The 26,299-nt window shown below is 41.7% G+C and overlaps 1 protein-coding gene across 2 annotated transcripts in view; it reads left to right on the top strand.

Annotated features, from left to right (window-relative positions):
* ube3c (ubiquitin protein ligase E3C) overlaps positions 1–26,299 on the top strand; it is a 167,314-nt gene that overhangs the window by 126,576 nt on the left and 14,439 nt on the right. For both annotated transcript variants that reach the window (XM_072576214.1, XM_072576212.1), the window contains exons 20-22: positions 2,943–3,155; positions 8,547–8,735; positions 17,797–17,863. In XM_072576214.1, the coding sequence (XP_072432315.1) occupies positions 2,943–3,155; positions 8,547–8,735; positions 17,797–17,863 (469 nt within the window). The remainder of the gene's footprint in view (positions 1–2,942; positions 3,156–8,546; positions 8,736–17,796; positions 17,864–26,299) is intronic.

Raw genomic sequence — 26,299 nt, 5'->3', positions numbered from 1 at the left:
TTTCAACCATAACTAGCTGCAGTGAATCTATAGATATTTTGAAATAACTGGTATATGTATTGTTGTATGATGTAACGGGTTTCAAAATGGATTGGCAGTAAATTACAATTTGTAATTTGCACTATTGATTTGTTTCTTAAAAATTAAAATTTCCAACCATCAAGGTTAAAAGCATTTACATGTATTGATGTAAAAACTCATAATGGAAATCAAATGTCCAAACTATGAAAGGTTGAAAATGGTAATCAGTGATGAAGTAATATATCTGAGGCTTTTTATTGCAGACACTTGGTTTATAAATATCTCTCAAATTCAGACTCCATATACTGTATACCAGAATTACTTCCAGTGATGAGTATTGATATAGAGCATTTATTATTGTACCTTTAATTCTCCTCTCTAACATTTTTCTTTGAACATCATAGTTCTAGTTGAGGAATATAGTATGTTTTGTTTATGCAGATAGTTATTTCTGACTCCATGTTTGACTGTAGTGAACTGTGAATCAATGGGATTCTGGGCCCTTCTATAGGAAGTACCGACAAAGAAAAAAGAAACTGTTTGCCTTAATGTCTAAAAGCAGCTCATACAATGTTGTTAGAAAACACTGCTAAACAGGCCAGTAACTCAGTAATGAGATGTGGTTATGGGATTGAACTAGTAACCCAGAGGTTGTAATTTTTAGCTCCATCACATTGTATCTGGTCTCGCATTGCACTTTGCTTCAGGGAAGGATTCCTACAACCTCGACTTAATTTGATCTGCATTGTAGTTGATATCAAATCCCCTCTAAAGTGATCTGGATAATTAGTGAAAGGGGATAGGATGGCTGAGAGAACTCAGGAAAGCTTTTCCAAGTGTTAGCAGGCAGTGAGATGTTAGGATTCAGGGGTTGCAGTGGGGACTGGGAGCTTTCTTCTTTGAGAGGGAGTTTCAAGATCAGAGAGGCAAAAGTAAAGGATTCTGATTCTTTGTGAAATTTAATAAGATTTGATTGACCCCTGTGATGTAAATGCCTGAGATGTTGCTGAGATCTTGAGAGATCTCCCCTGATTGCGTTTGCTATTTTATTTGTGCAGTGAGATGTTCAATCACAGTCTCTTTTCAAATGGACCACATGGTATTTCTGGGTGCTAAAATATAAATTATAGTGTAGATTGTGTTATTGTTTTAATGTTGTATACTTAAGTTTGTTGTTCAAAGCTATAGAATTTTGTGCTTTATTCACTTAGTAAATCTCCTGGATATCTTTGTCTACTTAAAAATAGAATGTGACCGCCCACTTGCTCGATTGTAACATAAAGTTGGTGGTTTGGTCCAGGTCATGTCGTATGTATTACACATCTGGTCGTTAGACTGATCATGCGTTTGATAGGAATGATCATTTCTACATTCAACTCTAGGGATGTGTGTGTATAGCAACAGGTAGTTTTTGTTGTGTCGGAATTGAAGCTTCTCATCAATGAAAAATGTGAACTTGCTGCACTCATGGTTTCAGAAATTTCAGGATCAAAGATGCACTTGTCAGGATTTTGTTAACGGGTCACCAATTGTGGAGAAACTTGGCTGATGTACTTGTAATTAATCACTGGACTTTTTTGTGGGAACAGTAATTCCATATCCATTCTGTACTTTCATGCCAAAGTCTCTGCATATATTAGAACAATGTCACATTAAGGATTCCAATTTTGGTATTGCACACAAGTCTGAGTTTTTTTGTTTTATACAAGCACAGTATTGCATCATGTCAGCGTTATGATTTTTTTAAGTGCCATTTTTTTGATGCATATATTTTTTCCAAGGTTATGTCAGTTTTTTCTTGTACTTTGAAGCCTGTATTTGACTTTGAAAACAATTTATATTGTCCTGTACAAGTAGGTTACCCAATAACTCCAGTTTAAGTAAAGGTATTCAATTGGCAGTGTTATTATATTTTATGGCATCTGTTTATTGTGAAGGTGAATGTTTATGTACAGTATAGTTCCGATTGATGACCAAAGAAAAGTAGGCATTTTGTTTCTTTATTGATTCTTCATGCCATAAGTTACTAAATCTATTTGGCAGCTTTTGATATTGTTCACATTTATTTTCCAGGTTGCGCCACCATTTGCATTAATTGCACAGCACTTACTTGTATTAAAAAGGTTTCCTGCATAATTAATCAATTTTAGCTCAATCATTGTGGCAGAATTTTGGGCAGTAAATATAACCATAAAAACATAGGTCCTTGAATTATATCTTGTAGCTTTTCTTGATTTTATCGAAGCTTCATAACTGGAATATTAATAGGATTGATCAAAGAACTTGCATTTTCAAAAAGTCAGTTTGCATGTTACAAAGTAGATCAGTTCACATTATCTTTGTTTCTGCTGACCCTGCGATATGAAGTTGTATGGTTAATCTGAAGTGCATTTTAATTTGCATTTAAATACATGCTCAAATCTGGATGCTGTACTTAATTATTTGTAATCTAACCAAAGGCAAAAACAATGCTGCAACGATGAAGATCCCAAAATAAAAGTGACGTGGTTTTAAAAATATTTCTGAATCACTTCAGCCATCAGCCTGTCTTTGTCTTAATTTATATTATCTGTGTGTTACACTTTAACTTGTTAATGTTGTTTCAGTCAGCGCAATTCTTAAGTGGGAATTACTGGAAGCATAACATTCTAAAGTTATAAGAAAACTTTGTTAATGTCTTGATCCACTGATTCATGTGAAATTTCTACTGCAACAGTGAAGGTCTGGATTTTTCTTGATCATGCAGTAACTTTGTCAGATAAAGCTTTAGCTTTAATTTTGGTCCAAGACTTTGATACATGTAGGACAACATGCCTGCCGTCAGTTATGAGACTAGTGTCTGGGTATTTTTCTCATGCTGCACTCAAAAGTAGAAACAATTGATAATTTGTTGCCTAATTCTCTCACTCTGATTATTACAGGCCCTCTATGAAAACATGTTGGTTGAACTTCCTTTCGCCAGTTTCTTTCTGTCCAAGCTGTTGGGCACGAGTGCAGATGTTGACATTCATCACCTTGCATCATTGGATCCTGAAATGTACAAAAACCTGCTCTTCTTGAAGAGCTACGAAGGGGATGTGGAGGAACTTGGACTCAATTTTACAGTGGTGAACAATGAGCTTGGAGAGGCACAGGTTGGTGGTTCTTGAATTGTAGTTAATAATTTATCTGATTGGAAGAGAGATTAAAGAGATAGAGCACACTTGCAGCAGTAATCTCAGTTCAACTCTTTGTCAGAGATGCAGTTTTATTGATCATTTCAGTTGTGAGGTGTGAATGAAAGGGTTGTATGTCTGACCTGGTGTAACTGTGTACAAAACATGGCAATTAGGTTTTTCTGACTTTTCTAAATTTTATTAGTGGCCTTTTCCACTGCCATAAAACTGGTAATTTCAATCTCAAGCTTGTTATTTAAATTAGAGTTTTGTTTCCTTCGAATAGTTGTAATCTGTTTATTATCACACCTGTTTGCTTAGCTTTAACTGTGTTATTAACATTGCCTTACATATGTTTTTGAAGTAATTTTACCACTTTTAAAAAGTTGATTACATTCCAAATAATAATAGTTATATACATTAGTTTTAGGATATTACAGGTTAGGATATACCAAATTTATTTAACTTAGTTATTTCTTAATGCAAAATTTTATAAGATGATCTGTATTTTTGACTCTTACTTTCCTTAGCTTTAAAATAAAATCACTGTTTCCTTAGTTCAATTCTAATTGCAGCAAAGACGCCAAACTTTCAACTAGTTTCCATAAGCAGTATTTTACACAACAATGTAAGGTTCTATTGTTTGAATAGATCTGTAATTACTATGGCACTGACCTTTTGACACTTGCAATTTGTGATTCACAATGCATGACTGAAATGTGTTGAGCCAAGGATATTGTTGTTTTCGGAGATTTTCTACAAGATTACTATATAAACACGCCTGCTGAATTTAATTGGGAGAAAAGACTGATATTCCTGAAACAAACTTTTGTTAATGTAGTTTTTAAGATGAAACTAAGTGAGCAGTTTTAGGAATTTTTAAAATTGGCATATGTGGTATGGTTGTTGTAATGTATAATAGGACATTTTAAGCTTTTACTTCAATGTGTGAAACCTCTCCTCCCTTGTGAAATTTTTTTTGCCAATGCTGACATCTACAAAGACAAGTAAACATTCTCACAAAAAAACATACATTTCTTAACTTGCAAGTTATATAGTAGTAAATCAATTAAAAACACGAGATAGGTTATATGTTTTAGGCCAGATAAACCACTTCTGCACCATCAGAGTACGCTGCATTGATATCATAAATTTAGTACATTTATATGTGTCTTCCAAAGAAGACATGCACAACTTGCATGTTGTGTCACAGTGCAACTGAAAAAAGCCATCTTTGATCATGTGGTGCTGCACTGGTAACTCTTATACTTTAGTCGGCTTAAGTATGATTCACAGGATGTAAGCACTAATTTCCTCTGACCTTACCACAACTTGCTGTGAGCCCATGTGGCTGAATTACTGCTTGTACTAATTACAATTTAGTCTGAGCTTTATCTAAAGAGAAGAAATTGGCAGGGCTAGAAAGAAAAGACACTGGCATGGGACTGACTAAGTAACTTTTATGGGTTTGAAGGGATTTTGTTCTGTGAAAAGATTGAGTAGATTGGGTTTTTTGAATCATGCAAGATTCTTAGGGACTTGACAGGGTAGGTGATGAAAGGTGGTTTCTTTGACTGGGAGAGTCTCGGACCAGGGGGAATCATCTCAGAAGAATTAGTTGCCCATTTAAGACAGATGAAGAATTGTTTCTTTGAGGGTTGTGACTCTGGAATTCTTCACCACAGATGAATGATAGGCTGTCATCTGTTTTGTAATACTTGCATTATTCTGTTGTTTTAATTAACTCCATATAATAGTGTTTTGCAACTGTTTGTCAGTGTGCCCATTTATTATTATTTTTTACCCCTCCTTATCTGTGACTTAGTTTACAAACTGGAAAATGTTTTGTATACCTACACGCTCACTTCATGGGCACGAGAGTTTTAATATTAATCTCACATACTTGGCATTGAATGTGATGTCTGACTTTTTTAAAAATGTTAATTGTAAGCAGAGCTTACACTTCTGAGTTCATCATATGTATTCCCATTCACTTGTAAAATGCAGTGTCTTAACTTGGCATTAATTTGAATTAATCTATTCAACTGGTAATATTATTCTCACAGTATTTTACAATTGTACTCGCTGCTTCCTGCACTTCTGTTTCTTTAGTCAGTTTTAAATATTGTGCTACTTTTAATACTCTGATCATTGCTTTCCCTTTCCCTCCCTTCCTAGAAAATGTCCCCTTTAGCATGATGACTATTATCAGTGTTAAGAGATTAGCAACAGATGGAGTTCAACCTCAATGAATGCGAGGTGATGCATTTTGGAAGGTCAAACTCAAATGCTGAATATAGGGTTAAAGACAGGATTCTTGGCAGTGTGGAGGAACAGAGGGATCTGGGCGTGCAAGTACAAAGATCCATCAAAGTTGCCACCCAAGTGGATAGGGTGGTTAAGAAAGCATATGGTATTTTGGCTTTCATTCACAGGGGGATCGAGTTTTAAGAGCTACGAGGTTTTGCTGCAGCTCTACAAGTCCCTGGTGAGACCACAGTTGGAATATTGTGTCCAGTTCTGGTTGCCCTACTATAGAAAAGATACAGAGGCTTTGGAGAGGGTGCAAAGAAGGTTTACCAGGATGCTGCCTGGACTGGAGAGTTTGCCTTATGAAGAAAGATCGAGTAAGCTCCGACTTTTCTTTCGGGAGAGAAGGAGGAAGAGGGTGACCTGATTGAAGTATACAAGTTAATGAGTAGAATAGATAGAGTCAATAGCCAGAGACTTTTCCCCAGGGCAGGATTGACTGGTACGAGGGGTCATAGTTTGAAGATATTAGGAGAAAGGTATAAAGGCGATGTCAGAGGTAGGTTCTTTACGCAGAGAGTTGTGAATGCATGGAATGCGTTGCCAGCTGTGGTGGTGGAAGCAGAGTCATTGGGGACATTTAAGTGACTGCTGGACATGCACATGGATCACAGTGAGTTGAGGGGTGCGTAGATTAAGTTATTATATTTTACATTAGGATTAACCCTCGGCGCAACATCATAGGCCAAAGGGCCTGTTCTGTGCTGTACTTTTCTATGTTCTAACAGGCCTGGATGTTATTTGCTTTGAGCAAAACTACTAAAAGTTACCAATTTAAAACCGAAGATCCACATTTGATCACTTGTTCAACTTCAAATATGAAATTATCAAATGAATAGGACAAATGAATGCAAAAAATAATTCTACACCGCTATGATCTTCAATAGGCCTACCTTTAACAAGTTTGAAAGTTATGAGTTTAGAGGGCTACGGAGAAAGGCTAGAGAATGGATCTATCTGAGTAGCTCTTTAAGAAGCTGGTACAGACATGAGTCAGGTGGCCTCTTTCTATACTGTGAAATTCTATGGTCCTAGGTTTTTAAGTATTCTGTCCTGAAGGAGATTTTATCTCGAGAACGTGGAACAAATATTGGACCTGTACAATGACTTGCATTCTTCATTTTGCAATGACAGACCATAGAAATCAATTTGAATCCAGTTATTGTTGAATGCTCTTGGAACAGCTCTGGATCTATCACTTCATAAGTCAAGTACCACCTCAAATGGTTTTAACATCTGTATAGAATTTTAAATTTTACTCATCTTCTGGCCTGCAGGTTAACTTCGCACCAAAACTTGGATCAAGGGGGAATCATTGGTCATGGTAGCTGGCAGAAAATTGTTACTGCTTAATGATATTTGTTTCAGATATGCATGCTATATCTGGATTATTTGTGCACAGACCATTTCTTTGATCAGAGAGAAAGGGGGCAATCATGATACCATGTGGACTGATTTAACTACCTTCTTCTGAGATTGGCTTTGTATAGCTGGGAAGGTTAAATCACAGGATTGAGAAGTTGGCAGGTTTGAGAGAATTTGGCGATTATTAAAACAGATGTTGAAAGTAGCAGAGATTTCGGGTGATGGCACAGAGCACTGAAGCTATCCATGTCTGTGACAAATAAAATTTATCATTTGTGCCACCCGAGTGCTAGGCCATGATCATCTCCGAGAGAATCTAACCATTGCTACTTGATGTTCAAATGTATTGCCGTTGCTGCATCATCGATAATCAATATTCTGGTATCGCATTGACTGGAGCCCCAACTGGACCAGCCACACAGATGAAAAGAGAAAATGCTGGAGAAGTTCAGGAGGTCTGCAAGCATCTGCAGAGAGACAAACCATGTTAAAACTTTGAGTCTGGTATTCATTTTCAGAATAGTAGAACAGTAATACTGGACTCAGTATGAACTCTGTTTCCCTCTCCATAGACATTTACAGACCTGAATTTCTCAAGCATTTTCTCTTCATAAATCGGAGATTTCCAACATCCACTGTATTTTGCTTTTATTATGGCCATGTAAATTTTCTGGCTACAAGAGCAGGTCAGAGGTTAGCAATCCTGCAGCGAGTAGCTCACCACCTGTGTTCCTAGAGTCTGTCCATTGTCTACAAGTCAGAAGTGTGATGGAATATTCCTCAATTGTTTGGATGAATGCAGCTCCAATAACACTCGGAGCATGACACCATCCAGGAGAAAGCAGCCGACTTGTTTGGCACCGAATCCACGAACATTCACTCCCTCCTCCACTGACACTCGTTAGGAATCGCGTTTACCATCTGCAAGATGCATTGCACGCATTCACTAAGGCTGCTTTGACAGTACCTTCCAAACCCACGATGACTACCATCTGGAAGTACATGGAAAGGACATTCGTGGAACACCACCCCCTACAAATTCTCTTTCAACCCACTCATCATCCTGACTTGGAAATACGTTACCATTCAATCACTGTTGCTAACATTGTAGGTATACTTGGATCAAACAGCCTGCAGCACTTCAAGAACACAGTTCCTCCCCACTTCCTGCAGGGCAGTTCGGAATGAGCAATAAAGGCAGGCCTAGCCAGTGAAGCCCACATTCTCCTAATGAATGAGTGAAATTGAGAGAGAATTGGTAGCAAGTGTTAGATCATTGGGGGAAACATCAGAGTTAATGGGAGTGGCAGCAGAGAAAGAAGCCACTGCAATTGATTCTCGAACCTTTACTGGCTAGACAAGCATGTAAATAGAAGAATCCAGTCAGAACTACCTGAACAACAGTGAAGACGTATCAGTGAAGGCTGCTGAGGTCCGGCTGAAAGCTGCATATGGGTTGAGAAGGGCTGAATGGGGAAAGTTTACTGTTTAGGTGCATCGAAGATGTCACTTGTGACTTTAAGAGCTGTCTTAGTTTTGTAGCAGAGTGGAAATCTGACTGGAGCATTTTGCTCATGGAAGTGGAAAAGATTAAGGGAAAGTGGTTAATTTAAAATGCAATCTAACTTTTTGTTCCTTTCATGTTTATAGAATCAATTAATGCACAGTTCTGATGGAAAACCTTTTATATGTTAGGTGGTTGAACTGAAGCTGGGTGGAAAGGATATTCCCGTAACTAGTGCCAACAGAATAGCTTACATCCATCTTGTTGCGGACTACAGGCTGAACAAACAGATCCGACCACACTGTCTTGCGTTCCGACAGGGGGTTGCTAATGTTGTGAACCTAGAATGGCTGAGGATGTTTGACCAACAAGAGCTTCAGGTAAACCATTTGAGCTTTTTGTAACTATGTAACTTTGTCTTTTTTACCCACACTACCAGAAACACATTTTTACCATGGCATGATAGAACTAATATTTTAGTAAACCTCTTTTTATTTGAGGAAAACACAGATCAGCAAATATTAACAGTTTAGCCTGATAACTGTTATTTGATCCAATTTCCTAAATTTCCCAATGTCACCTGTGGCTCAAATGACAGTCGTCGTAGCCACTCCAGCACTAAGCACTAAAAGCGAGGCCAAATTTCAGTGGAAATGTTAAGTTGCTGTCTGGCCTACCCTGTGGAGTATGTACAAAAATCCTCTTGAAAGACAATCAGGGCAGTTATCCTTGGTATCCTGATGCCTTTTCATCCTGTAACAACATTACAAATGCAGATTATTTGGTTATTAATCACTTTGCTCTTTATTTTGTAGCTTGCTTTGTGTAAATTGATTGTTGCATTGCATAACTTCAGAAACAGTTAATTGGCTGTAAAGTGCTTTGAAACATTTGGTCATGAATATTGCTATCTCAATGCATCTTTGACTAAATTCCACTAGTACGTAGATGGAAAATCTGTCACTTGTGGAAATAATTTAATGGTGACATTACTTTTGTTACATTTGGACAACGTCTGAAATACTAAAACTTAGAATTGTATTCAGCAACTTTTCACAGATTTAGCCTATAAAACAGGGTTTTCTTTTCCTGTTCTCTTCTTTCCCGTTCTCTTCTAGTCAATATTTTTTCAACATCAGTTGGGTATTTCATAAAATAGCTCTAACAATTACAAACAAGAATATCTAACATTGAATAATATTGCTTTAGCTTGACTAATTTAGTTATTAGAGTTGAGAGTGTAGTGCTCAAAAAGCACAGCAGGTCAGGCAGCACCTGAGGAACAGGAGAATCAACGTTTCAGGCAAAAGCCCTTCATCAGGAAGGTGAAAGGCTTTTGCTTGAAATGTGATTCCCCTACTCCTTACATGCTGCCTTAGCTGCTGTGCTTTTCCAGCGCCAGACACTCTACGCTAATTTCCAGCATCTGCAGTCCTCACTTTCTCCTGATTTAGTTATCAGCTAATTCTGGAAAATGCTTCATCAAGCATAGAGCATGCAAGCATCTTTAATAGAGGTGTTTGCAAACATGAGCGGTTTTTAATACAGTAATACAGCAAAACACTGTTCAGTATTAAAGTCAGTTAAGTAAGGCCAAGATTGGAAAGATGGCATTTTTTTTTAATGCAGTGGACTGTTGTGATCTGGGAAGCATTTTCTTGAAAGGATGGTGGAACAGGATTCACTAGTAAGATTCAAAGGAAATTGGGTCCTAATGAGAGAACGTTTTGAGGTTAGTGAGGTGGAGTGGTCAAATTGAGGGAGGAAGTAAAATGCTAGGATTAATCAAACAGCTTAACTAAAAACCTGCCACTTGAATTATAAACTAAATTGTTTCCTGTGTGGTTTCTTTCTCTGATGCTTGTCAACATACAAGTTGGTACAGCATCAGACTTATAATCTGAGGGTCAAGAGTTCATGACCCTGTCTGGATGGTGTTTTCCTGAAAAATGGGTTTTAAATATTTAGGTGATTGTTTTTGACTGGCATAGATGTGATGGGCTGAAGGGCCTTTTTCTGTGCTGTAGATCTCTATGACGCTAATATTTTGGAATAACACTGCATTTTCTTTTCCAATATTTTAATACACTAGTTGTGATATTTGTACTTTGAAACAGGATTGTTCCTTTTGAGTTTTTAAATTTTCTTAGTTCAGTGACTAATAGTTACATATTAAGTATCGTTGAGTGTACAGATAAAAGTTCCATGTTCAATTGTTATCTCCATAAAGTGACTCAACCCAGAATAAGGTCCTTCAGGCCCTCTAAATGCTTGTACTGATTCTTTGAAAGAACTATCAAATAATCCAATTTTCCTGCCCTTCCGCTGTAGCCCTGTAAAGTTTTCCTTTGTTTATTCAATTGCCTGTTAAAGTGACTATTTAATCTGCTCTCACAATCCTTGCAGATAGTACACTCCAGTTTTAAAATTGGTATGGTACAGGATTGTTCTGGGTCTCTGGGATAAACAATTTATGTGAACAGATCTAGCATTTGTAGGAGAAAAGAAGTTCAAACTTACTTTTTAAGATGCATATTCATTTGCATCTTATTGGAATTACGTTTATTGGCAGAGCCACATTGAAAACTGAAGGTGACCTTTTTAAATGTGTTTTTTAAAAGTCTAAGCAATTCATAGAAATCCAGAGGCTAACCTATTGCAAGAGTGCAAACCTCTTAATTCTCTGGAATGCATTCAGTCTCATAATGTTATATAAACTAATACCTGCATGTTTTTTCCTGGTTGTTCTTGGCTATTGTTGCAAGATTTATTCAAGATTAAGGATTTTTTTTAAGTGTAGAATAAATTCACGTGCCTTATAGCCATTAAAAATTGCAATGATATTCCTCAATGCTAATTTACTCTTGTATAGTTTTCGTATCATAAAAATGGTGATTAATAACACAGAGGCAGAGTATTTAATTGGTGAATTAAATTTAGAAGGAGGGGGTGCAAGGCAGTGAGAAGCCATGGAGTGCTGAGTTTCAAGAAGTGAAAACTGATCAGTGGCATCACAAGAAAATCACGTGATAAGTAACTGCTCTTGTAGACTGGTTGTAGATGCGTAAGCTAATGCACTGCTCTGGGGGAGGGGGAAGGTTCTTTAAATACTGGAAAGTCAGAAAAATGCTTTTTAAAAGAAAAACTTGAGTTGCTACATTATAAGTTAGAAAGTGGTAGACAGAAAGCAATGACTATGACTAAAAGTTGGTAAGGAGAAAGTAAGGACTGCAGGTGCTGGAGTGTCGCAGTCGACAGTATGGTGCTGGAAAAACACAGCAGGTCAGGCAGCTTCCGAGGAGGAAGTGAATTGACGTTATAGGCGTAAGCTGTTCATCGGGAAGTGAAGGGTTTATGCCCGAGACGTTGATTTTCCTGCTCCTTGGATGCTGCCTGACCTGCTGTGCTTTTCCAGCACCACTCTAATCTAGAATAGATTTTTAGTTATTAAAAATATCAAGCAATATAGGAATAGTGCATTAGAAAATGACTTTGAGATAGAAGATTAGCCATTTTGTTGTTCAATGGTGCAGGGGACTTGAGAGGCTAACTGGCTAACTTCAGCTATTTTCTGTGTTGGTAGAATGTCGCTACCATATACGACGATATTTGTGTAGTTCTGGAATCCACATTATAGGATGTGATTGCATTGGAGAGGGTGCAAAGGATATTTGCTAGAGTTTGTTATGAACAGAGATTGAATAGACTGAGGTTGTTTTTCTTGGAGCTGATGGGAGCATTATTGTGATGTTTAAAATTGAGGGACATAGGGCAATGACCAGGGGGCATAGATTTTGGCAAAGGGGCACAGTTTTAGAACATAGAACATTACAGCACAGTGCAGGCCCTTCAGCCCTTGATGTTGTGCTGACTGGTGTAATCAGTTTGAAGCCCATCTAACCTACACTGTTCCATTCTTGGCCATATGCCTATCCAATTATCATTTACAACTGATGCAGGCAGTGCGTTCCATGTCCCTATTATTCTGAGTAAAAAAACTACTCTGACATCTGTCTTATATCTATCAGCCCTCAATTTGAAGCTATGCCCCCTTGTGCTAGCCATCACCATCCTAGGCAAAAGGCTCTCACTATCCAACATATCTAACGCTCTGATCATCTTATATGTCTCAATTAAATCACCTCTCAACCACCTCCTGGAATGAAAACCGCCTCAGATCCCTCAGCCTTTCCTTGTAAGACCTTCTCTGCATACTAGACAACATCCTAGTAAATCTCCTCTGAACCCTTTTCAAAGCTTTCAGATCCTTCCTATAATGCAGTGACCAAAACTGCACGCAGTACTCAAGTGCGGCCACACCAGAGTTTTGTACAGTTGCAGCATGACCTCATGGTTCCGAAACTCAGTCTCCCTACTAATAAAGGCTTACACACCATAAGCTGCCTTAACAACCCTATCAACCTGGGTGGCAACTTTGAGGGATCTTTGAGAGATCTCTTTGCTCATCTACACTACCAAGAATCTTACCATTCGCCCAATACTCTGCATTCGTGTTACTCCTTCCAAAGTGAATCACCTCACTTTTCTGCATTAAATTCCATTTGCCACCTCTCACCCCAGCTCTGCAGCTTATCTATGCCCCCCTGTAACCTACAACTTCCTTCGTCACTATCCACAGCTGTACCGATCTTAGTGTCGTCTGCAAATTTACTAACCCACCCTTCTATGCCCTCATTCAGGTCATTTATAAAAATGACAAACCAGGTCCTTGCAATACATCACTAGTAGAGTGATAGAGTCATAGAGATATATAGCACAGAAACAGACTCTTCTGTCCAACTTGTCCATGCTGACCAGCTATCCCAATCCAATCTAGTCCCACCTGCCAGCAACTCCACCCCTTCCTATTCATATACCCATCCAGATGCTTTTTAAATGTTGCAATTGTATGAGCATCCACCACTGCCTCTGGCAGCTCCATACACTTACCACCCTCCTGCATGAAAACATTGCCACTTAGGTCTCTTTAATATCTTTCCCCCCTCACCCTAAACCTCTGCCTTCTAGTTCTGAACTCATGCACTCCAGGGAAAATACATTGCCTATTTACCCAATCCATGCCCCTCATGATTTTGTAAACCTCTATAAGGTCACCCCTCAGCCTCTGATACTCCAGGGAAAACAGCCCCAGCCTGTTCAACCTCTCCCCATAGCTCAAATCCTCCAACCCTGACAACATCCTTGTAATCTTTTCTGAACCCTTTCAAGTTTCATAACATCTTTCTGATAGGAGGGAGACCTGAATTGCATGCAATATTCCAACAGTGGCCTAACCAATGTCCTGTACAGCCGCAACATGACCTCCCAACTCCTGTACTCAATACTCTGACCAATAAAGGAAAACATACCAAACGCCTTCTTCGCTATCCTATCTACCTGCGACTCCACTTTCAAGGAACTATGAACCTGCACTCCAAGGTCTCTGTTCAGCAACACTCCCTCGGACCTTACCATTAAGTGTATAAATCCTGCTCAGATTTGCTTTCCCAAAATGCAGCACCTCGCATTTATCTGAATTAAACTCCATCTGCCACTATTCAGTGCATTGGCCCATCTGATCATGTTCCTATTGTAACCACCTTCGCCATCCACTACACCTCCAATTTTAGTGTCATCTGCAAACTTTACCTCTTGCACTCGCAACCAAATCCATTATATAAATGATGAAAAGTAGTGGACCCAGCACTGATCCTTGTGGCACTCCACTGGTCATAGGCCTCCAGTCAGAAAAACAACCCTCCACCACCACCCTCTGTCATCTACCTTTGAGCCGGTTCTGTATCCAATTGGCGAGTTCTCCCTGTATTCCATGAGATCTAACCTTGCTAGCCAGTCTCCCATGGAGAACCTTGTCGAACACCTTACTGAAGTCTATGTAGATCACATGTACTGCTTTGTCCTCATCAATCCTGTTATTTCTTCAAAAATGTCAATCAAGTTTGTGAGACATGATTTCCCACTCTCAAAGCCATGTTGACTATCCCTAAATCAGTCCTTGCCTTTCCAAACGCATGTACATCCTGTCCCTCAGGATTCCCTCCAACAACTTGTCCACGTCAGGCTCACTGGTCTATAATTTCCTGGCTTGTCCTTAGCACTTTTCTTAAACAGTGGCACCATGTTAACCAACCTCTAGTCTTCCAGCACCTCCCCTGTGACTATCGATGACGCAAATATCTCACTAAGAGGCCCAGCAATCACTTCCCTAGCTTCCACCAAGTTCTTGGGTGCACCTTATCAGGTCCTGGGGAATTATCCACTTTTATGCGTTTCAAGACATCCAGCACTTCCTCCGCTGTAATTTGAACATTTTCAAGATGTCACCATCTATTTCCCTGGATTCTATATCTTCCACATCCTTTTCCACAGTTAATAACGATGCAAAATACTGTACTGATGCAAAGGCTGCCTTGCTGATCTTTGAGGGGCCCTGTTCTCTCCCTAATTACCCTTTTGTCCCTAATGTATTTGTAAAAACCCTTTGGACTCTCCTTAACTCTATTTGCCAAAGCTAACTCATGTCCTCTTTTAGCCCTCCTGATTTCTCTCTAAAGTATGCTCTTACTGCCTTATACTCTTCTAAGGATTCACTCGATCTATCCTGTCTACACTTGACATATGCTTCTTTCTTTTTCTTTATCAAACCCTTAATTTCTTTATTCATCCAGCATTCCCTAAAGCTACCAGCCTTTCCTTTCACACTAACATTCTCTGGATTCTTGTTATCTCATTTCTGAAGGCTTCCCATTTTCCAGCCGTCCCTTTACCCGTGAACATCAGCTCCCAATCAGCTTTTGAAAGTTATTGCCTAATACTGTCAAAATTGGCCTTTCTCCAATTTAAAACCTCTCCAGGATGAACACTTCCTATCAGCCACCACTCTTTTCTCAGCTAGGCAATTTCTGATCCAAACTGCTAAATCGCCCTCAATTCCACGCCTCCATATTTTGTGCAGTAATCAACCATGGGGAACCTTATGAAACGCCTTACTGAAATCTATATACACCACATTAAAGAATTTACCCTCATCCACCTGTTTGGTCACTTTCTCAAAGAACCACATAAGGTTTGTGTTCCCTTCACAAAACCATGTTGACTATCCCTAATCAACTAGAGTAAGATTAGGGCCAATCAAGGGCAGTAGTGGGAAGTTGTGCATGGAGATAGAGGCTGTGCTAAATGAATATTTTTTGTCTTATGCCTATCAAGATGATTATAAATCCTATCTCTTATAACCTTTTCCAACACTTTACCCACACCCGTAGCAAGGCTCACTGGCCTATAATTATGCAGGGTTGTCTCGACCCCGCTTCTTGAACGAAGAGACAACATTTGCTATCCTCCGGTCTTCTGGCACTATTCCTGTCGACAATGATGACATAAAGATTAAAGCCAAAGGCTCGGTATTCTCCTCCCTGGCTTCCCAGAGAATCCGAGGGAAAATCCATCCGGCCCGGGGCTTATCTATTTTCACACTTCGCAGCATTTCTAATGCCACCTCCTTGTGAACCTCTAGTCTAGTAGCTTGTTTCTTAGTATTCTCCTCGACAACATTGTGTTTTTCCAGTGTGAATACTCATGAAAAATATCAATTTAGCGCTTCCCCATCTCCTGTGACTCCATGCACAATTTCCCACTACTGTCCTTGATTGACCTTAATCTTACTCTTGTCATTCTTTTATCCCTTATATACCTATAGAAATCTTTTAGGGTTTTCCCTTATTCTATCTGCCAACAACTTCTCATGCCCCCTCCTCGCTTGTCCTAGCTCTATCTTTAGGTCTTTCCTGGCTACCTTGTAACTCTCAATTGCCCTAACTGAGCCTTCACATCTCATCTTGACATAAGCTGCCTTCTTCCTCTTGACAAGAGATTCATCTTCCCTAGTAAACCGTAAATCCTGCAATCGACAGTTTGCTCCCTGTCTGATAGGTACATACTTATTAAGGAAACACAGTAGCTGTTCCTTGAATAAGCTCCACATATCTTTTGTGCCCATCCTCTGTAGTTTCCTTCCCATCGTATGCATCCTAAATCTTGTCTAATCTCATCGTAATTGCCTTTTCCCCAGCTGTAGCTCTTGCCCTCTGGTGTATACCTATACCTAAACATAACTGAATTGTGGTCACTATCACCAAAGTGCTGGCCTACCTCAATCCTAACACCTGGCTGGTTCATTACCTGATATCAAATCTAACGTGGCCTCACTCCTTGTTGGCCTGTCTACATACTGTGTCAGACCTCCAGACACCCCTGCCCCTCCCCCCACCCCACAACGGACAAAAACTGATCCGTTTGGGTGGCACAGTAGTTAGCACTGCTGCCTCACAGAGCCAGGACCCACCTCAGGTGACTGTGTGGAGTTTGCGCCTTGTCCCTGTGTCTGTGTGGGTTTCCTCTGGGTGCTCCAGTTTTCTCCCACAATCCAAAGATGTACAGGTCAGGTGAACTGGCCATGCTCAATTGCTCATAATATTAGGTGCATTAGTCAGGGGTAAATATCGGGTCAGTGTGGACTTGTTGGGCCAAAGGGCCTGTTTCCATACTGAAGAGAATCAAATCTAATCTAAATTACTCGAACTATAGTATTTCCAAACAATATTTGGAGAGTTCAAGTCCCCCATAACAACTACCCTGTCACTCTCACTCCTGTCGAGAATCATCTTTGCTATCCTTTCCTCTACATCTCTGGAACTATTTGGAGGTCTACTGAAAACTCCCAAAAGGGTGACCTCTCCTTTCCTGTTTCTAATCTCATCCCATATTATGACGAGTCCTCGAATGTCATTTCTGCAGCCATAATACTGTCCTTGACTAACAATGCCACACCTCCCCCTCTTTTATTATCTTCTCTGTTCTTAGTGAAACATCTAAATCCCGGAACCTGCAATAACCATTCCTTTCCCTACTCTACCCATGTCTCTGAAATGGCCTCAGCATCAAAATCCCATTTAAAGGGTATGGGAGGAAAAGATTTTTTCACCCAGAGGGCGAAGTATTCAGACATCCAGTTGGATACAAAGGTAGGCAAGGCTGTGGACCAAGTGCTGGAAAGGGGTATTAGAATAGTTAGGTAGTTTTTCACCAGAGCAGACGTGATCAGCTTATGGGCCTTTTTCTTTCCTATATGACTCTCTTTCTCTGAAGATATACTGTCCAGAAACACATCATTTGGCCACTGCGTCACTGCTGGTTAAAAATGAGCTCCCATGTCCAATCCAACCTACAGATCATAGTTTGTGCTCTGTAGGTTATGGCATTTCATATACCTATTGAAGTGTTTTTAAGATATGATGAGCTAGAAAAATTTCTTCTGGAGAAACATGGCAAGAAAATGAAGAGGTTATTATCAATTCCAAAGCTGTCTAAGTTTTCAAATTTGTGTTTTCTTAATCTCCACTTTTTTTTTCCTGTTGTCAGGTTTTAATATCTGGAGCACAAATACCAATAGATCTGGAGGATCTGAAAAACTTCACAAATTATTCAGGTATAAATATTTTAATCTGGGGCATGGGTTTTTCTCAATTTTAAATGTCATCAATCCTAGTGAATTAGTAAAGCGCAAAAGTTATATATTAGCTTTCTGAAGGGGTGCAAGTGTTTTGCCCAGAGGTGATGTATTTGTTAATTTCTTCTCTTATGAGATGTCAGCCTCTTTGCTATGCCATTTATTGCCTAAATCCAAGTACACTTGAGCTGCCTTCCATCGACCTGATAGGCACACCCAGAGTGCTGTATGGGAGGGTGTTCCAGGATGTAGATCCAGCAACAATGAAGGAACAGAGATATAGACTGGCGGGAACAGCCCTGTTGACTCTGCTAATACCTCTTTGCTAACCTCTGGGCACTAGTGCCCAAATTGGGATACCTGTCTTACAGACTGTTCAAACCACAGCCTGACTGTTGTACTCACTGAATGATATCTAACAGACAATGTCCAGATACTACCATCACCATCCTTGGATATATCCTGTCCCACCCCTGGGAGTGCACACCATTGACTTCGGACTGCATGAACTCTCATGACTTCAGGTTAAATGTGGGCAAGGAAACCTTCTGATTACCACCCACTATCCTCCCTTAGCTGAGGAATTCGTACTCCATGTTGAACAACAGTTGGAAGAAGCACTGAGAGTGGCAATAGTGCAAAATGTACACTGGATGATGGGTATTTCAATATCCACCTTTTTCGTGGCTTGGAATCCCTACTTATTGAGGTCAAAACAATGACTGCAGATGCTGGAAACCAGATTCTGGTACTGGAAGAGTACAGCAGTTCAGGCAGCATCCAAGGAGCAGCCAAATTGACGTTTTGGGCAAAAGCCCATCATCAGGAATAAAGGCGGAGAGCATGAAGCATGGAGAGATAAGCTAGAGGAGAGTGGGGGTGGGGAGAAAGTAGCACAGAGCACAGTAGGTGAATGGGGGAGGGGATGAAGGTGATAGGTCAGGGAGGAGAGGGTGGAGTGCATAGATGGAAAAGGAGATAGGCAGGTAGGACAAGTCCGGACAAGTCATGGGGACAGTGCTGAGCTGGAAGTTTAGAACTAGGGTGAGGTGGGGGAAGGGGAAATGAGGAAACTGTTGAAGTCCACATTGATGCCCTGGGGTTGAAGTGTTCCGAGGCGGAAGATGAGGCGTTCTTCCTCCAGGCGTCTGGTGGTGAAGGAGCGGCGGTGAAGGAGGCCCAGGACCTCCATGTCCTCGGCAGAGTGGGGGGGGGGGGGGGTGCGGGAGTTGAAATGTTGGGCCACGGGGCGGTGTGGTTGATTGGTGCGGGTGTCCCGGAGATGTTCCCTAAAGTGCTCTGCTTGGAGGCGCCCAGTCTCCCCAATGTAGAGGAGACCGCATTGGGAGCAACGGATACAATAAATGATATTAGTGGATGTGCAGGTAAAACTTTGATGGATGTGGAAGGCTCCTTTAGGGCTTTGGATAGAGGTGAGGGAGGAGGTGTGGGCGCAGGTTTTACAGTTCCTGCGGTGGCAGGGGAAGGTGCCAGGATGGGACGTTGGATTGTAGGGGGCGCGTGGACCTGACCAGGTAGTCACGGAGGGAACGGTCTTTGCGGAAGGCGGAAAGGGGCGGGGAAGGAAATATATCCCTGGTGGTGTGGTTTTTTTGGGGGTGGCGGAAATGTCAACGGATGATTTGGTGTATGCTAAGGTTGGTAGGGTGGAAAATGAGCACCAGGGGCGTTGTGTCTGTCCGTGTTATGGTTGGAAGGGTGGGGTATGAGGGTGGAGGCGCGGGATGTGGACAAGATGCGTTGGAGGGCATCTTCCCACGTAGTTAAATATGTCCTCCAACGCATCTTGTCCACATCCCAGGCCTCCGCTCTCAGACCCCACCCTTCCAAACGTAACACAGACAGACAGAACACCCCTGGTGCTCACCTTCCACCCTACCAACCTTCACATAAACCAAATCATCTGCTGACATTTCCGCCACCTCCAAAAAGACCCCACCACCAGGGATATATTCCCCTCCTCGCCCCTTTCCGCCTTCCGCAAAGACCATTCCCTCCGTGACTACCTGGTCAGGTCTACGACCCCCCCCCCCCTACAACCCACCCTCCCATCCTGGCACCTTTCCCTGCCACCGCAGGAACTGTAAAACCTGCACCCACAGCTCCTTCCTCACCTCTATCCAAAGCCCTAAAGGAGCCTTCCACATCCATCAAAGTTTTACCTGCACATCCACTTATATCATTTATTGTATCCGTTGTTCCCGATGCGGTCTCCTCCACATTGGGGAGACTGGGCGCCTCCTAGCAGAGCGCTTTAGGGAACATCTCCGCGACACCCGCACCAATCAACCATACCGCCCCATGGCCCAACATTCCAACTCCCGCACCCCCCCCCCCCCCCCCCCCCCCCCCCACTCTGCCGAGGACATGGAGGTCCTGGGCCTCCTTCACCGCCGCTCCCTCACCACCCGATGCCTGGAGGAAGAATGCCTCATCTTCTGCCTCAGAACACTTCAACCCCAGGGCATCAATGTGGACTTCAACAGTTTCCTCATTTCCCCTTCCCCCACCTCACCCTAGTTCCAAACTTCCAGCTCAGCATTGTCCCCATGACTTGTCCGACCTGCCTATCTTCTTTTCCACCTATCCACTCCACCCTCTCCTCCTTGACCTATCACCTTCATCCCCTCCCCCACTCACCTACTGTACTCTATGCTACTTTCTCCCCACCCCCACCCTCCTCTAGCTTATCTCTCCACGCTTCAGGCTCTCTGCCTTTATTCCTGATGATGGGCTTTTGCCGAAGTGTCGATTCTGCTGCTCCTTGGATGCTGCCTGAACTGCCATGATCTTCCAGCACCACTAATCCAGAATCCCTACTTATTGAGCTGATCAGGTCCGAAAGAACATAGCTTTTGGACTGGATGTGTGGCAGGTGCTGAGGGATCCAAAACGAGGGAAAAACATACTTGACCTCAAGTATACCAATCTGCTGACTGCAGATGCATCTGAACATGACATTATCGGAAAGAGTGACCAGTGCACAGCATTTGTGGAAATGACGTCCTGCCTTTACATTTGGAATACCCCGCATCATGTTGTGCAGCACATGCTAAATGGGATAGTCTTCAAACAGATCTAGCAATTTGATTTTGCTAAGCATCCTCCACTGCAGCCTTTGAGATACATGTCAAAAACAGAATTGTTAAGCAGAAACTGATAGCAAGTTCTGTACCCATGAGGATGGCCTTATGCTTCATGTCACACTGATCTTTTGCTTCATGTCACACTACGTGTAAATCCACCATATTGTTCATAAAATCTTCCTTGCTGTTCTGTTTTGACACTGTTACCTTGATAATTTATTATTATCATTTCATCTTAATTAGTTTGTACAGTTTGGATTATTTGTTAGTTTGGTTAAACCCTTGTCATGTGACTCTTATACCCGTTATGTTGTTCCAGCATGAGGAAGGGTCACTAGACCTAAAATATTAACTCTTCACAGATGCTGCTGAACTTTTTCATTAACTTCTGTTTTAGTTTCTGATTTACAGCATCCGCAGTTCTTTCAACTTGTTTATTCCAGCCATTTGGTTTGTCTCTAGTGCCATCTTATTTTTGACTTTTTGTAGTTATCTCTCGGCCTTAATCAGTTGGATCATAGGTCATACTTTTCTGCTATTGAGATTTTACTCACACTGATACTTTTGACCACCTGCGAAGACTTGTTATTCAGCTCTTTTCTCACTATTTGTACTTATCTTTTGACAGTCTTAATTATCTGGAATTATCTTGTCATTATCTCTCTGCCTATAAATTTTGGACCTGTGCACTTCCCTTCACTTCACCTGATGAAAGAGCAATGCTCCAAAACCTTGTGATTTCAAACAAACCTTTTGGATTATAACCTGATGTCATGTGACTTCTGACTCAAGACTGGGTATCCATGACGTGCTGTGGACCATCAACAGCAGTAGAATTCTACTCCAGCACAGCCTGCAACCTTATTGCCTGGCCACTTCCCCACTCGACCATTACCGTTAAGCCAGGGGATCAATCTTGGTTCAATGGAGAGTTTAGGAAGGGCACGCCAGAAGCTGCACCAGGCACACCTAAAAATGAGGTGTCCAACTGGTGAAGCTCCCAAACAGGGTGACTTGTGTAACAATAAGCATAAGCAGCAAGTGACCTATAGAACTAAGTGATTCCACAATTAATGGGTCAGATCAACAGTCTGGAGTCCTGCCATAACAAGTCATGAATGGTGGTGGACAATTAAACATCTCACTTGAGGAGAAGGTTCCATAAATATCTCCATCCTCAATGATGGAAGAGCCCAACACCTAAGTGCAAAAGATAAGCCTGAAGCATTTGCAACAATCTCCAGCCAGAAGTGCTAAGTGGATGATCCATCCTGTCTTGTTCCAGTAGTTCCCGGAATTACACGTACCTATCTTCAGCCAATTTGATTCACTCCACATGATATTGAGAAACAGTTGGAGGCACTAGATGCAGCAAAGGCTTTGAGACCTGAGAACATTTCAGGAACCGTACTGAAGACTTGTGCTCCCCTAGCCAAACTGTTCCAGTAACAGTTACAGCATTGGCATCTACCCGACAATGTGGAAATTTGCCTTGGCATGTTCTGCGGACAAAAAGCAGGACAAATTCAGCCTGGCCAATTACTGCCCCATCTCTCTATTCTCTGTCATCAGTAAAAGGTGGAAGGTGTCATCAGCAGTGCTATCAAGCAGCACCTGCTCAGCAATAATCTGTTCATTGATGCCTAGTTTGGGTTCTGCCAGGCCACTCAGGTCCTGACCTCAATACAGCCTTGGTTAAAACATGGACAAAAAGCTGAATTTCAAAGGTGAAATGAGAGTGACAGCCCTTGACATCAAGGCTGCATTCAACAGTGCGTGGCATCAAGGACCCCTCGCAGAACTGGAATCTGTGGGTATCGGGGCAAAGTCTCCACTGGTTGGAGTCATACCTGACACATAGGAATATAGTTTTGGTTGTAGGAGGTCAGTCATCTCTGCTCCAGGACTTCTCTGCAAGGAATTCTTCAGGGTCATGTCCTCGGCCCAACCATCATTTAGCTGCTTCATCAATGACCATTATAAGGTCAGAAGTTCGCCAATGATTGCACAATATTTAGCACCATTTGCAGCATTGCAAATACTGTAGCAGTCCATGTTCAAATGCAACAAGATCTGGACAATATCCAGGCTTGGGCTGACAAATGGTAGGTCACATTTGTACCATACAAATGCCAGGCGATGACTATCTCCAATAAGAGAGCATTAAATCACTCCCTTGACATTCAATGGTGTTGCCAGCACGGAATCCCCCACTATCAACACTCTTGGGAATACCATTGCTCAAACTCTACTGAACTAGCCACGTAAGCATAGTGGCAACAAAAGCCGGTTAAAGGATAAGAATATTGTGGTGAATAACTCACACCTAGCTCCCCAAAGCCTGTCCACCAACTACATGGCACAAGTCAGGAATGTGATGGCATGCTCCCCATTTGCCTGGATGAGAGCAGCTCCAACAACACTTGAGCTTGACATCATCCAGGACATAGCTGTCCACTTGATTGGTACCACATCCACAAGCATCCACTTTCTGCTGTCTGCAAGATGAATTTGAGAAATTTACCAAAGATCCTAGATTCCCTCCCTATGTGCATTGTGGGTCAATTTATAGCAGGTGGACTGCAGCAGTTTAAGAAGGCAGCACACCACTACCTTCTCAAGGGGAACTCAAAGGGCAGTAAATGCTGACCAGCCAGTGGTGTCTATGTTCTACAAGTAATTTAAAGAAAAGGCTTGAAGCGTTGAATGGCCTCCTGCTATCTTCATTATTTCTATGTGAAGGCAATGTAAGGGATGTGGAACAAGTGAGCTGCTTTATCTTGATTGATATAAACTTTTTTTTTGAAGCCACATTCATTCAGGCAAAGTGCAAGTGTACCATCACATCCCTGATTTGTGCCTGGTCACTGGCGAATTACCTTTGAGGAACTGTGAAGTGCCCATTGTAAAATTCTTAGCCACTCACCTGATTTTGTAGCCACACAATTTATGTGGCTAGTCCAATTCAACTCTCCTCCTCCTCCTCCTCCTCCTCCCCCCCCAGAGATAATGGTCTGTGGGACAGTTTGTCTTCAGTAAGAGTTGAACAGGGACACTGAAGATGACTTGGAAAAGAATCATAGAACATAGAAAAATACAGCGCAGTACAGGCCCTTCGGCCCTCGATGTTGCGCCGACCTAACCTACACTAGCCCAATAACCTCCATATGCTTGTCCAATGCCCGCTTAAATGACCATAAAGAGGGAGAGTCCACTACTGCTACTGGCAGGGCATTCCATGAACTCACAACCCGCTGAGTAAAAAATCTACCTCTAACATCTGTCCTATACCAACCTCCCCTTAATTTAAAGCTGTGTCCCCTAGTAACAGCTGACTTCATTAGCGGAAAAAGGTTCTCACTGTCCACCCTATCTAAACCCCTAATTATCTTGTACACCTCTATCAAATCTCCCCTAAACCTTCTTTTCTCCAATGAGAACAGCCCCAAGTGCCTCAGCCTTTCCTCATACGATCTTCCTACCATGCCAGGCAACATCCTGGTAAACCTCCTCTGCACTCGTTCCAATGCCTCCTCATCCTTCCTATAGTATGGCGACCAAACCTGCGCACAATACTCCAGATGAGGCCGCACCAGAGTCTTATACAACTGCAACATGACCTCAGGGCTCCGGAACTCTATTCCTCTACCAATAAAGCCCAGCATGCCGTATGCCTTCTTCACAGCACTATTTAACTGGGTGGCAACTTTCAAAGATCTGTGTCCATGAACACCAAGATCTCTCTGCTCATCCACACTACCAAGTAGTCTACCATTAGCCCAGTAATCCATCATCTTGTTACTCCTACCAAAGTGAATGACTTCACACTTAGCTACATTGAATTCCATTTGCCACCTTACTGCCCAGCTCTGCAACTTATCTATATCTCGCTGTAACCTGCCACATCCTTCTTCGCTGTCCACAACTCCACCGACTTTCGTGTCAGCCGCAAACTTGCTCACCCAGCCTTCAAGCCCCTCCTCCAGGTCATTTATAAAAATGACAAACAGCAATGGTCCCAAAACAGAACCTTGTGGAACACCGCTAGTAACTGCGCTCCAAGGTGAACCTATACCATCAACTACTACCCTCTGTCTCCTTCCAGCCAGCCAATTCTTAATCCAAACCTCTAATGCACCCTCAATGCCATACCTCTGTAGTTTTTGCATTAGCCTGCCATGGGGTACCTTATCGAACGCTTTGTTAAAATCCATGTTCACTATATCTACTGCTTTACCCTCGTCCACTTCCTTGGTCACCATCTCAAAGAGTGCAGAAGGGTTGAGAAGGACCCATGCCCCTCAAAAGAATATAATTTTTGACTTTGATTAGGGACTTTTCAATGATGTAACTGGTTCAAAAACATTGGGTAAATTCAGAGGAAAACCTTGGGGGAATGTCGGGGTTGGATTTGGGAGGTGACAGTACATTTAAAGGCTTTGGAGAAGTATAGCAATTGTAGATAGTCCAGTAGTTTGTAAGGGTAGTTGCTGTGCTTTGAAAGCGTGGAGAGGGAAATTATGTTAGGGTAGGCAGGAGAATACTTGCTGAGAAGAATCTATTTACATTGTCCCTGAGCATGGATTACACGAAGGAAAGATGGATTTAGCTATTTAGTAGAATTGGTACCAGAGCATAGAAGATGTCTTCTGCCTTTCTTGGAGTGTTACCAAGGAGCAATATGTCGATAAGAAAGAATGGACCGAGTATAGTTTTATTACTTTGAGCACTTAGGTGATTCATGTGAAAGGGACCTCGCATCTTCATTGATACGGGAGGCGTGGCCAATATAAATGCTTCTGTCTAAATGTTTTGTTCTGTATGTTCTTGCTCACTATGATCTGTCTGTACTGTGTAAACAAAGCTCTTCACTACACTTTGATACAAGTGACAATAAATCAATCAGTATGTATGGTCTCAAGACAAGAACCAGACTGGTGCAATAAATCCTTCTGAAGTATACAAGATGTTGAGCATAGCTTCAGAATTATGGTCACCCTACGATATGCTGAAGTACTGATACTGACAAAAATGCCAATCAGGATCCTCGGTGAATTTCTGCAGTGCTCCTTGTAGATAGTATATACTGCTGCTACTGAGTGTCAGTGATGGAAGGAGTGGATGCTCGTGGGTGTGGTGCCAATCAAGTGGACTGCTTTGACCTGGATGGTGTCAAGCTGCTTGAGTATTGTTGGAGTTGCACCCATCCAAGCAAGTGGGGATTTCCATCATACTACTAACGTGCGCCTTGTAGGCGATGGATCAGGCTATGGAGAGGTCAGGAGATGGGTTATTCACCGCAGTATTT

The sequence above is a fragment of the Chiloscyllium punctatum genome, chromosome 8, assembly GCF_047496795.1.
Source record: "Chiloscyllium punctatum isolate Juve2018m chromosome 8, sChiPun1.3, whole genome shotgun sequence".
Lineage (NCBI taxonomy): Eukaryota > Metazoa > Chordata > Chondrichthyes > Orectolobiformes > Hemiscylliidae > Chiloscyllium > Chiloscyllium punctatum.
Note: the sequence above shows the minus strand (reverse complement) of the source record. Positions and strands in the feature narration are given on the sequence as shown.